Here is a 13,935-nt window from a genome sequence, read left to right as displayed (position 1 = left end):
TGCAACTAGACAAAAGGGGGACGCTCGGCAAAGCTAAAACTTTCTAAAAGTTTCACTGAAACCAAAAACATTAAATCAAACTATCAAGAACTGTTAGAATGGAAAGATATGATAGATTCAGGTGCATCTCACTAAATTAGAATATCATCAAAAAGTTAATTTATTTCCGTTCTTCAATACAAAAAGTGAATCTCATATATTATATAGAGTCATTACAGAGTGATCTATTTCAAGTGTTTATTTCTGTTAATGTTGATGATTATGGCTTACAGCCAATGAAAACACAAAAGTCATTATCTCAGTAAATTAGAATACTTTATAACAGCTTGAAAAATGTTTTTAACCCCTTAACGACCTTGGGTCTTTCTGTTTTTGTGTTTTCATTTTTTGCTCCCCTTCTTTCCAGAGCTAGAAATTTTTTAATTTTCGTTCAATATGGCCATGTGAGGGCTTATTTTTTGCGGGACGAGTTGTACTTTTAAACGCCATTACTAGTTTTACCATATCGTGTGCAGGAAAACAGAAAAAAAAAATTCCAAGTGCGGTGAAATTGCAAAAAAAATGAAATTCCACAGTTGTTTTTTTGGTCCTTTTTTTACCACGTTCACTGATTGCGCAAAACTGACCTGCCATCATTATTCTCCAGGTCAAGTTCGTAGACACCAAACATGTACAGGTTCTTTTTTATTTAAGTGGTGAAAAAAATCCCAAATTTGCTAAAAAAAAAAAAAAATGGCGCCATTTTCTGAGACCCGTAGCGTCTCCATTTTTCGGGATCTCGGGCCGGGTGAGGGCTTATTATTTGCGCACCGGGCTGTCGTTTTTATTGATACCATTTTGTGGTAGATCTGATATTTTGATCGCCCGTTATTGCATTTTATTGCAATGTTGCAGCGACCAAAACAACGTAATCCTGGCGTTTAGAATTTTTTTCTCGTTACGCCGTTTACCGAATTCTTTTTTTATATTGATAGATCAGGCGATTCTGAACGTGGCGATACCAAATATGTGTATGTGTTTTTTTTTTTTTATTTTATTTTGAATGGGGCGAAAGGGGGGCAATTTAAACTTTTATATATTTTTTATCTTTTAATATTTTTAAAAATATTTTTTTACACTTTCTGCATTCTTCAATAGTCTCCATAGGAGACTAGAAGCAGCAGTTGTCTGATTGCTTCTACTGCATACAGGCGATGAGCAGATCGCCTGTATGCAGGAGAAATGCTCCTGTGCTATGAGCGCCGACCACTAGGTGGCGCTCATAGCTAGCAAGACATGACAACCACAGGGGTCTGCTGCAGACCCTGGGTTGTCATGCCAACCCATCGGTGACCCGCGATCACGTGACGGGGTCACCGATGGGCGGGGCCTAGGACGCACTTCCTGGAAGCGCGAGTTAAATGCTGGTGTCAGAGATTGACAGCGGCATTTAACTAGTTAACAGCCGCGGGTGGATCGCGATTCCACCCGTGGCTGTTGAGGGCACATGTCAGCTGTAAGAATCAGCTGACATGTGCCCGGTTCAGTGCGGGCTCAGAGCCGGAGCCCCCGCTGAACCGGCCTTTCCGACCTGGTGCGTACTATTACTGACCAGATGGAAAGGGGTTAAATCCGAAATGTTGTCCTACTGAAATGTATGTTCAGTAAATGCACTCAATAATTGGTCTCCTTATTGCATCAATTACTGCATCAATGCGGCAATGTGGCATGGAGGCGATCAGCCTGTGGCCCTGCTGAGGTGCTATGGAAGCCCAGGTTGCTTTGATAGCAGCCTTCAGCTCGTCTGCATTGTTGGGTCTGGGGTCTCACATCTTCCTCTTGACAATACCCCATAGATTCTCTATAATAGATTCTCTATGGGGTTAAGGTCAGGCGAGTTTGCTGCCAATCAAGCACAGTGATACTGTTGCGTGTAAACCAGGTATTGGTACTTTTGGCAGTGTGGACAGGGGCCAAGTCCTGCTGGAGAATGACATTTCCATCTCCATAAAGCTTGTCACCAGAGGGAAGCATGAAGTGCTCTAAAATGTCCTGGTAGACGGCTGCGCTGACTTTGGTCTTGATAAAACACAGTGGACCTACACCAGCAGATGACATGGCTCCCCAAACCATCACTGATTGTGGAGACTCCACACTAGACCTCCAGCAGCTTGGATTGTGGCCTCTCCACTCTTCCTCCAGACTCTGGAACCTTGTGGAGTGTGTCAATGACTGCCTTCTGGACATCAGTCAAGTCAGCAGTCTACTTCATGATTGTGGAGCCTACTGAAACAGACTAAGGGACCTTTTTAAATGCTTAGGAAGCCTTTGCAGGTGTTTTTTGTTAATTATTTAAATTTACTGAGATAATGACTTTTGTGTTTTCATTGGCTGTAAGCCAAAATCATCAAAATTAACAGAAATAAACACTGGAAATAGATCTCTCTGTTTGTAATGACTCTATATAATATATCAGTTTCAGTTTTTGTATTGAAGAACTGAAATAAATTAACTTTTTGATGATATTCTAATTTAGTGAGATGCTCCTGTGGATAGATAGATAGATAGATAGATAGATATAGTAACAAAAACATCATATAATAACAAATAAATTAAAGTTAAAATATTTGTGCAGATCGGGTATGAAACTAATTTTGCACTTTTTTTTATAATAAATGTGGAGAATAAAACTTTCTCAATTCCCTCCAAAATGTTTATATAAAAAGGAGATATTAATTAAATATTGAAGATTTAGCTAAAAGTAACTGCAAAGAGCGACTCTGTCTCTGGAGGACCTGGCGAGTCCATGCATAACGCAGACAACCTATTGATTACAGTGGGCAATATGTAATCCTTGTTTACTCCATTGGTGGAATTGCAGAAAAATTGAACCTACTTTATTTGACGATTTACTCCACTGATCATCTTATAATAGGAGATCCTTTCAATAAACTACAAGACTGGTTTATTAAAATCCTTGGGGGAAAACACATCAAGGCACTTCTGATTGCAGTAATATCACAGTACCTGTCGGACAAAGCTATTTGAGGTAGTATCAGAAGACGTGCTGCCATCCGAGCCTTTGAACCGGTTTTTCCGTCTTGCTCCTTTTCCATAAGTCTGAAAAATACACATAAGCTTATTAGTTCTATCGAAATGTTCTTTCTTATTTTGCAATTTTAATGAAAAAAAAAATATATATTATGTATGGAAAATGTGGTATATATATCATAAATATTAGATAAAAGAAAAGCATTTTCAATTTTGTACTCCAGTATCTAAAGATATCTATAATAGCAGAAAACATTACAGAGGTATTCCACTTTTAAAAAAAAAGTGGTACCCAGGTGATTGCACCCATGTAATATAGTAAAAATCTAAAAGTACTCACCTTCCCCAGGTTCAGTGCCGGCTCCCTGCTCCCATTGCAGCCTCTGGGTTTTGGCTGCATCTGTTACGTCATGTCAACAATGCACATCACTGCTGCAGCCAATCACTGAGCTCACAAGCTCAGCTGACGTAGAAAGCACGAGCTACTGAGCTCCGTGATTGGCTGCAGCAGTGATGTGAGCTGTCGATGAGACGTAACCGATGCAGCCAGTTATTTTACATTAGTGTTATCATTTGGGGAGCACTTTTTTTAAAAGTGGAAATTTGAGGGTATGTGCATACGACGTCTTTAAGACCCATGGAGGTTTTCCTAGTTGAACCTGCTTCAGTAAAAAGCTGCCAGTTTTTTACCTTCATTGCCTTTTTTTTGGTCATTTTTTTTTGTGTTGCCAGTATCTTTTCTGTATTATTTAAATCATACCTATCGGAAAATGAAACTTCGTTTAACCGCTTCATGGCTTCCGAACCTTGAACTAGTTAAAACAAGTAACAATAGACTGAACATTTGCACAGCAATGTCATTTTTACACTGCTGTTATGCTCATTTTTTGCTGTGGTTTTGCGTCACTTTTCTGGTGGATTCGAGGAGGAATCGCCCCGAAAAAGAGGTCATGTGCACATAGCCTAATGAATGTTTATTTAATTGAATTTATTTTGACTTTTAGTTTAATTGTTGTATTGCCTCTTGGAAGCAATAAGCAAGAAAATTAACTGCTCTTTACGGATCTTAATGTGTTTTTTTCTGCATGGCATATTCCCAAAACCTAAGACAGAAACAAAATGAACATATACCCTGATATAAGTAAGTACAAAACAATAGTGCATATAAATAACACAGGGTAATTAGTAAACACTGTTTTTGATTAAAAAAAAGTGTGAAAGCCATCCCACCAGCGTCAAGGTGTACCCAAATCGGGATAGTCCTAACCTCTAGTATTAAAACCTTCCCATGTGGCAAAGTCAATGTGAATAAGGACCGAGCAGGACCTGACCCCAAAAATGAACACCTATATAAACGTAATGTCTAGTGATGAGCGAGCATGTTCGCTACAGCTCGGTGCTCGCCCGAGCATCTCACTGCTCGACATGCTCAGCGCTCGCCGAGTATTTCCGGGGTTGCTCGGCGAGAGCTCGGGTCTCCTCCCTGCATGTTTGGCGCTCTTTAGAGAGCCAATGAACATGCAGGGATTGCCTGCCACTCACTGTAATGCCGCAGCCGTGTTTGTTGTGGCATTAAAGTGATTGGCTGGCCGCACAGCGTCATCAGGTCTATATCAGACATGGCGCCGCCATGCTCATCACAGTCACTCCGGATCAGACAGTGTAGGGAGAGCTGCTGCTGTGTCAGGGAGAGATTTGATCGTGTATTAGGTAGTGTAGGGAGAAAAAAAGTACATTACACATATGCATCTTAACAAACAGTCCTTCTGAGGACTAATCCATCTGCAGAGATATCAGGCAAGCAGGGTGCATGGTCGTCACAGTCACTCCAGAATCAGGCAGAGTAGGGAGAGGTGCTGTTGCGTCAGGGAGAGATTTGCTTGTTTTTAATTAGTGTATGTGTACAGACTATATTAGAGACACATATCCACCTCAACAAACAGCTCTTCTGAGGGCTAATCCATCTGCAGAGATATCAGACAGGCAGTATATATAGGCAGGCAGGGTATATAGCAGACTGCAGTGCACATAGCACAAGTGGCTCCATTCCAATTCTGCCTTCTGCTGCTGTTAGATAGTTCTAGACCCAGATATTTCCTGGCCCAGGTCTCAGGGGCCAGGAATACTTTTTTTTGGATTTTAATCCTAATTATTTGCTTGAAAAGCAATCCAGAGAACACCGTTTTTCTGCGCCATTTGCTTGTTGGCACTTTCCATATTACAGCGCTAGAAATCAGGCTATTTAAAACTGTGTTTTCTCTGTCACAAGGATCACATATACGTTTTCAGAAAATACTGCCATTTCTGGCCTCCATTAAATTTTTTTTTCAGTGTGTCAGCAAAGTTTTTGACACCGGTTTGCTGTTCAAAATTGTTACCTACAGGCCAGGTATTTAAAACTGTGTTTTCTGCGTCACACGGATCACATACGTTTTCAGAAAATACTGTCATTTCTGGCCTCCACTAAAAAATTGTTTCAGTGTGTCAGTGAAGCAATTGACACCAGTTTGCTGTTCAAAATAGTTACCTACAGGTAAGGTATGTAAAACTGTGGTTTGTCCGTCACACGGATCACATATAAGTTCGTTCCAAATTCAGTCATTTGTTGTGAGCGTGGAAGATATTGTCCTCCATTTAAAATGGACAAGTCACGTGGCAAGGGACAGGGAACTGGACGGTGATGGTGATGATGGTGCATGCAGAGGCCGAGGCTGTGGGCAAGCTGAAATTGTGCCACAACAAACACCCACATCTTCTCGCTCAACCTTCCTGTCCCAATTAATAGGGGAGAGCAGAACACCACTATTGAACACAGAGCAGTGTCAAAAGGTTGTTGGTTGGATAGCAGATAGTGCTTCCAGTCACTTAGCCACCACCACCATCATCACCTTGTCTTCCACACGGTCAAGTCTCAGTAGCTGTGAGTCTGGACCGCATATTTCTCACCCTGAATCTCCTTCTTCCCACCATGGCGAGTGCCCAGAGATAACTGATCCCACACTTGGACACTCCGAAGAGCTGTTCACTTTCCCATTTATAGATTCGGGCCTCTCGTCCGGTCAACTTGAAGCGGGGCAAGAGGAGATTGCATGCAGCGATGCCCAAATATTTGAGCAGCCACGGTCACACGAAGGCGACGGTGGGAAAGTGTCCCAAGAGGTGGATGACGATGAGACACAATTGCCAGAAATTCAGGAGGGGGACCAGAGTCTGGAAGTGGAAGACAAGGTGGTGGATGATATAGTAACTGACCCAACCTGGCAGGAGGACATGCAGAGCGAGGACAGCAGGACACAGGGGGAGGGAGGCAGAGCACGCCAACAGGCAGGAAGAAGCAGTGTGGTGGCCGCAGAAAGAAGGCAGGCAACCATTCCCTGTAACACCAACACGAAGGAAGTTGCCAGTACAACTGTTAGGTCTTCCCGAATCTGGTTGTTTTTTAAAGACTCTGCCAATAACCCCAAAAAGGCCATTTGCACCACCTGCCAGGCCAGCATCAGCAGGGGTGGCAAAATGACCAGCCTGACTGCCACCAGCATGATCAGGCACATGGCAGCAAAGCACCCTACTTCGTGGGCTGAACCCCAGGGTCCAGGAACAGTGTCTGCGGGTGGCACCATTGCTTCTTCCTCTGTTGTGCATGCAAGCCAATCCCCTGTCCACGGTGCATGCGAAGATGCCTCCTGCCCTGCACCTGTCGTTGCACACTCTCAAGTAGCAGAATCAGGAAGTATGTCCACGTCCTTGTCCCAGCGCAGCGATCAGTTGTCCATACCCCAGTCCTTGGAACGCAAGTGCAAATACGAAGCCAATGCCCCACAGGCCACAGTACTAAATTCCCATATTTCACAACTGCTTGCACTTGAAATGTTGCCTTTTAGGCTCGTGTAGACGGAAACATTCTGCAACCTGATGGCGGAGGCCGTCCCTCGTTACTCGGTCCCAAGCCACCACTATTTCTCCCGTGCCCTCAACAATGCAGTTACCGGGAAAGGCCACCTAACCACGGACACGTGGACAAGTGCTTGTGGGCAGGGATGGTACATCTCGCTGACGGCACACTGGGTTAACATAGTGGAAGCCGGGACCCAGTCGGACCTTGGGATGGAACACGTCCTCCCGACACCGAGGATTGCGGGCCCTTGGTCAATCAGGGTAGCCCCCACAGTCTACAGCTCCTGCAACCTCCTCCTCTTCAGCCTCCATCTCCAAAATGACCACATCAGTCACAAGCTGGAAGCACTGCAGCACTGCCTCGGCCAAGCGGCAACAGGATGTGCTGAAGCTAATATGCTTAGGTGACAATCCGCACAATGCTGAAGAGTTGTGGACAGCTCTGAAAGAGCAGGCAGATCTGTGGCTCACACCGCTGAACCTACAGCCAGGAATGGTCATGTGTGACAACGGCCGGAACCTGGTGGCAGATCTGAGGCGAGCTCACACACGTACCATGCCTAGCCCATGTGCTTAACCTCGTGGTTCAGCGGTTTCTCAAATCCTACCCGGAGCTGCCGGATCTGCTTGTTAAAGTACGCCGCCTGTGTGCCCATTTTAGAAAGTCACCTACAACTTCCGCCGCCCTTGCCGTGTTTCAGCAGCGTTTGGAGCTTCCAGCTCACAAACTGGTATGTGATGTCCCCAAGCATTGGAACTCTACACTGCAGATGTTGGGAAGGATTTGTGAGCAGAAGAGGGCAGTTGTTGACTATCAGCATCAACAAGGCCGTTGGTATTCAGTTCAGACTCCACACATAAGACCTCAGGAGTGGACATGGATGTCAGACATATGTACCATCTTCCAAAACTTTGAGGACTCCACCAAGATGGTGAGCGGCGATGACACCATAATTAGAGTTACCATCCCGCTTCTGTGTCTTCTGAAACGCTCTCTGCTCACAATCAAAGAGGATGCATTGCAGGCGGAGCACGATGAGATGGAGCAAGGAACCATACAGGGTGATTACACACAGCCCAGCCTCATCTCATCCCAACGTGGATTGGGTGACAATGAGGAAGAGGAGGAGTAGGAGGAAGAACAGGAGCTAGTTTCATGCGCTATAGACGGTATTACCTGCACAACTGTCATACCGTCTGTTCAGCGTGGATGGCCTGAGGACAGAGAGGAGGGGGAGGAGGAGAGCGTGGTCAGTCCTCCTCTTGGTGAGGACACGGAAGTCTTGCCTGTTAGCAGTCTGGCACGCATGGCTGAGTTTATATTACGCTGCCTTTCCCATGACCTTCGCGTTCTCAAAATTTTGGGTGATAGTCATTACTGGTTGGTGACACTTCTAGACCCACGCTACAAGGAGAACTTTATATCTCTTATTGCTGAGGCGGACAGGTGTATAAAAATGGGGCAGTACCAGAAGGCCCTTGTTGCGGAACTATTAAAAAATTCCCATCTGAAAACGCTGGCGGCAGAGGTCACAGTTCGTTGGATAACCAAGGAATACAGGCGAAAGAGACACAAATGCAATCCAGCAGAGGAAGGGGAACACCGTCAGAGTTCTGGGACAGTTTTCTCAGACCCTCCCATTGCACAGGCCCTGAAGTGCGGGGTACTCTCACAAGGAGTGCAAAGTTTGGGAAGATGCTGAGAGAGTACCTTGCCGACCGTACCAACGTCCTCTGTGCCTTTTAATTATTGGGTATCCAAGCTGGATACGTGGAATGAACTGGCTCTCTACGCCTTGGAGGTCTTGGGCTGCACTGCCGCTAGCGTTTTATCAGAGCGGGTTTTTAGTGCCACTGGTGGAATTATAACTGATAAGCGCATCCGCCTGTCAACTGAAAATGCTAACAGGCTCACTCTTGTAAAAATGAACAAGGGCTGGATTGGGCCAGACTTCTCAACACCACCGAATGATAGCAGCGTAACATAAACTCAAATCCAGTGTCTTTTTTTGGGAGGTGTATTCCCATGCCCCTCTTCACACCCACACATTGGTATACGCTTCCTGATTTTGGCTATTTGCTCTTGTCCTCCTCCACCACCATATCACCAGGGTGACCGTGGTCCGTGATGCAACACCCACATAATTTTTTTAAAGGGTGTTTATGATGCCCGTAATAAATTTTTTTTATACAGTATGCTCATGTATACCCCCCAGCGGTAAATGTTTGTCAGTCCATACACTTAGTGCATGGGCATTCCAAGTATAGGAGACCCGCTCCTTTCTAATGGGAACATTTTTTTATGAGGCCCTCTACGTCTCTTCCAAGGGGCATTGGAGTGCCCCCCAATTTTTGGCAGCCCTTGCATTCACTGCATAGGCCAACACTATGGGAGATCCTCTCTTTTCTAATGATAATTTGTCGTTACTGTGGCCCTGCTCTATGTGTCTTTACATTTTTAGTGGGGTTTTTCCTAAAATTGGTCAGCCGTTGGACTCACTGCATAACCTATAACTGTATAGCAGACCCTCTCCTTTCTAATGGGAACATGTCATACTTGTTACTGTGGCCCTGCTCTGTGTGTCTTTAAATTCTTAGTAGGGTTTTCCTAAAATTGGTCAGCCGTTGGACTCACTGCATACCCTATAACTGTATAGCAGACCCTCTCCTTTCTAATGGGAATATGTCGTACTTGCTACTGTGGCCCTGCTCTATGTGGCTTTAAATTCTTAGTGGGGTTTTCCCTAAATTGGTCAGCTGTTGGACTCACTGCATACCCTATAACTGTATAGCAGACCCTCTCCTTTCTAATGGGAACATGTCGTACTTGTTACTGTGGCCCTGCTCTATTTGTCTTTAAATTCTTAGTGGCGTTTTTCCAAAAATTGGTCAGTCGCTGGACTCACTACTAGTGATGAGCGAGCACTAAAATGCTCGGGTACTCGTTGCTCGGGTCGAGCAAATTGGAATATTCGGGTCCTCGACCCGAGCAACGAGCCCAATGTAAGTCTATGGGAAACTCGAGCATTTTTCAGGGGGCTCCCCCTCGGCGGTCAGCAAAGGGCCTAAACATTGCCCAAATCGATGGGAACAGTGCTCAAATGACATGGGAACAGCATGGGGAAGACCCCTGGAAGCATCTCTGACTCCCAGATCACTGCTATCAGCAACGTGGTCAGAGTATTACTCCACTTTTACGGACTTACAATAAAACATACAAAAACTAAACCAAAATGGATTTTCCTGGGAAATATGTTAAGGAACATCCTTTCCAGGGTAATGACTTGTATATAAGGCAAAACAAATAACCAAAAACAAAAATACTCCTCCACAACTTGGGCTATGTTCACACGTAGCGTTTTTGATGCGTTTTTGCACTTTTGAATTGCTTTCAAACCAAGACAAATGCATTCACCAGGAAATGTCATTTTAACATTTTACAACCTTATCTGGCCATGTGGTGTGTGACACATCATCAGACACATGCATACAGTGCAGAAAAGACATGGGAACAGCATGGGGAAGACCTCTGGAAGCATTTCTTATGTTAGAACCTTGCTCTTAGGTTTTTTTTCCTTTACTGGTCACATGACCTTGTTGGCCTATTTAATCCTGCTCCGCCCTTCTGGCTTTGCTGGACTTCATTGTATATCTACTTTCTAGCTAGCCTGTGCTCTGTGTCTTGCTCTGTTAGTTTGCTTGGTCTACTGACCTCTATGTTCTATATATTTTGTTTGTTCGTCTGTCTGCTACTATTTCTGTTAGGAGGTGTCCCATATTCCTCCCAGTCCTTAGTACTTGTAGGGATTCCTTCCCCACATCTATAGGTCTCCGTACAGACTAGCTTAGGACTTTAGCAGGTCTGATCGCAGGATCAGGTTCCCTGTTACATCGTAGGGATTAAGCTGAGTTCTATCGTAGGGACAGATCTCCTCTCTTTCCTTAGCTCTGGTAGCAGAACATAACAGTAAGTCCAGCCTGCAAATTCTCTAAGGAAAGATTTTTCTGTTCCATCATGGTGTCGGTTCAGGATTTGGTTCATCGCCTGCAGGGACTCTCTCTGGAGGTGGCCGAGCTCCGTCAGCATGTGAGTAACTGTCCTGGAGCACATTTCTTGGAGCCTAAGGTATGTTTGCCGGATTTATTTTTTGGTGAACACCGAGAATTTTTTTCATTCAAAAATGCTTGCTTATTGTATTTTCGTTTGAGACCTAAGTCCTCTGGGGATGAATCCCAGCGCGTAGGGTTCATAATGTCACTTTTGCGCAAAGAGCCTCAGGAGTGGGCCTTTTCTTTGCAACCTAGTGATACATGCTTCAGATCAGTGGATAGTTTTTTTTCTGCTTTGGGACTATTATATGATGATCCTGACCGTGTCGCATCAGCTGAGACTGAGTTGAGACGTTTAAAACAAGGATCAGGTAATGTGGAAAAATATTGTACTCATTTCCGTCGTTGGTCTACTCAAACAGGGTGGAACGATTCTGCTCTGAAAAGTCTATTTCTTGCTGGGCTCAGTGAAAGGGTTAAAGACCTGCTAATTGCTTATCCTACACCTGAAGATTTGCAACAGGCTATGCAATTAGCTATACGGGTGGATAGAAGACTGCGTGCAAGGGTTAATGAGAGCAAATCCTCTGCTATGTCAGTTTCTGGTTATGAGAATGTGTGTACTAACAGTGGTGAACCGATGGAGATTGGATCGGTGGCACCTCGCTCTCAAGAAAAAGACCGTCGATTTTTTGAAGGCTTGTGTTTCTATTGCGGAAAATCTGGTCATTTGATTAAAGGCTGTGAGCTTCGTATGAAGAAAGAAAAAAAAATGGTCAGTCATGCCCGTATTGCCTGTTTAAATTCCAAGGGTGTATTTTTAGCTGCTTCCACGATTGCTCAGGAAAAATAAATGGAATTTCGGGTGTTTGTCGATTGTGGGTCTACTCTGAATGTTATTGATGGGGGATTCGTGGAAAGACTCAATTTAAAACCTGAACCTTTATCATCCCCCATTGCTGTGGTTTCTGTGGATGGTTCCCCTTTGAAGAATATTACTCTCAAGGTCTGTGAATTTCCTCTCACTATTAATGGTGTTCACCATGAGAAATTGGATTTGGTAGTGTTGAATAACTTGCCTTCTCCAGTAATATTGGGATTGCCCTGGTTAAAATTTCACAATCCTGTACTGGATTGGTCTACTAGTGAAATTAAATCCTGGAGCCATAAATGTTATGACAAGTGTTGTAATGGGCGTATTGCAGCTTTGGATAGGGGAGAATTGCCTGTTCCTATTCAGGATTTTTGGAGAGTTTTTTCTGAGAAGGAATCGCAGGTTTTGCCTCCCCATAGAGACTATGATTGTTCTATTGAATTTGTCCCTGGAGCGACTCTTCCTAAAAGTCGTTTATTTAACCTTACTATTCCTGAGAGGAAGGCTTTGGAGGAATACATACAGACAAGTTTGGCCGCCGGTCACATTAGGCCTTCTAAGTCTCCTGTGGCGGTTGGATTTTTTTTTGTAAAAAAAAAGGACGGCGGTTTACGTCCTTGTCTGGATTTTCGTGAGATTAACAAAATTACTGTACGCAATCCTTACCCACTGCCATTGATTCCTGATCTGTTTAACCAGTTAATGGGGGCCAAGTGGTTCTCTAAAATTGACCTTAAGGGGGCATACAATCTGTTGCGCATGAAGGAGGGTGACGAATGGAAGACTGCTTTTAACACTCCTGTGGGTCATTTTGAGAATCTGGTTATGCCTTTTGGTCTTACTAATGCTCCTGCATTTTTTCAGAATCTGATTAATGACATCCTTAGACCTTTGATCGGTAAAAATGTGGTTGTGTATTTGGATGACATTTTGATTTATTCGCCGGATCTGGAGTCTCATTGGCGGAGCGTGCGTGAGGTATTACAGTTATTAATGGACAATTCACTTTTTGCTAAGCTGGAGAAATGTGAGTTCGCTGTACAGAGAATTAGTTTTTTGGGCTACATTATCTCCAGCAAAGGTTTTGAGATGGATCCGGTTAAGGTTCAGGCTGTGCAGGAATGGCCTAGGCCTATTGGTTTGAAATCGATACAGAGGTTTTTGGGTTTCGCCAATTACTATAGAAAATTCATAAAAATTTTTTCTAGTATTGTCAAACCTCTGACTGATCTCACCAGGAAAGGTGCTGATGCGGTTCAGTGGTCTTCTGAGGCCATTGAAGCTTTTGTGTATCTCAAGGAGAGGTTCACCTCTGCTCCCATCCTTATGCAGCCTGATGTTACTAGGCCGTTTTTGGTTGAGGTTGATGCTTCCTCTGTGGGGGTTGGCGCAGTATTGTCTCAGGATAACGGGGATGGATTACATCCCTGTGCCTTTTTTTCAAAAAAATTTTCGGAGACTGAACTGAATTACGATATTGGTAATCGGGAATTATTGGCTATTAAACTCGCATTTGAACACTGGCGCCACTTCTTGGAAGGTGCGGAATTTCCCGTTCAGGTTCTTACGGATCATAAAAATCTGATATATCTTGATGCTGCCAAGCGCCTGAATGCCCGTCAGGCTAGGAGGGCACTGTTTTTCTCGCGGTTTAATTTCTCCGTTACTTACATCTCTGGTACTAAGAATGTTAAGGCGGATGCCTTGTCTCGCAGTTTTTCTCCCATAGTCGGTGCTGAGAAAGAGGAGAACATTTTACAAGAAGGTGTTGTGATAGCAGCTTTGGACTCCGTTTTGGAAAATGAGATTCTTAAAGCACAGGAGAATGCCCCTTCTAACACTCCTCATGGGAGGTTGTTTGTGCCTGGGACCTTTAGGAGAGATTTGTTTGTTGAGTGTCACGAATCTCGGTTGGCAGGTCATCCCGGAATCTCTGAGACCAAGAGACTGGTGGGTCGCAGTTTTTGGTGGCCTGGATGGCAGAAGGAAGTCATTAAGTGGGTGCGTCAATGTACTATATGTGCTAGATCTAAGTCCTCACATACTCCTGCTGCGGGGTTGCTTTGTCCTTTGGAGGTTCCCAGTGC

The 13,935-nt window shown here is 44.3% G+C and overlaps 1 protein-coding gene across 2 annotated transcripts in view; it reads right to left on the bottom strand.

Moving 5' to 3' along the window:
• Positions 1 to 13,935, bottom strand: part of CACNB2 (calcium voltage-gated channel auxiliary subunit beta 2) — a 433,018-nt gene that overhangs the window by 385,833 nt on the left and 33,250 nt on the right. For both annotated transcript variants that reach the window (XM_073677469.1, XM_073677471.1), the window contains exon 2: positions 3,007 to 3,099. In XM_073677469.1, coding sequence (XP_073533570.1) covers positions 3,007 to 3,099 — 93 coding nt within the window. The remainder of the gene's footprint in view (positions 1 to 3,006; positions 3,100 to 13,935) is intronic.

This window comes from Phyllobates terribilis, unplaced genomic scaffold (genome assembly GCF_046119375.1).
Source record: "Phyllobates terribilis strain yellow unplaced genomic scaffold, ASM4611937v1 Scaffold_4__5_contigs__length_816908805, whole genome shotgun sequence".
NCBI classification, from domain to species: domain Eukaryota; kingdom Metazoa; phylum Chordata; class Amphibia; order Anura; family Dendrobatidae; genus Phyllobates; species Phyllobates terribilis.
The sequence above is the reverse complement of the archived record's forward strand: the minus strand, read 5'-3'. Positions and strand labels throughout refer to the sequence as shown.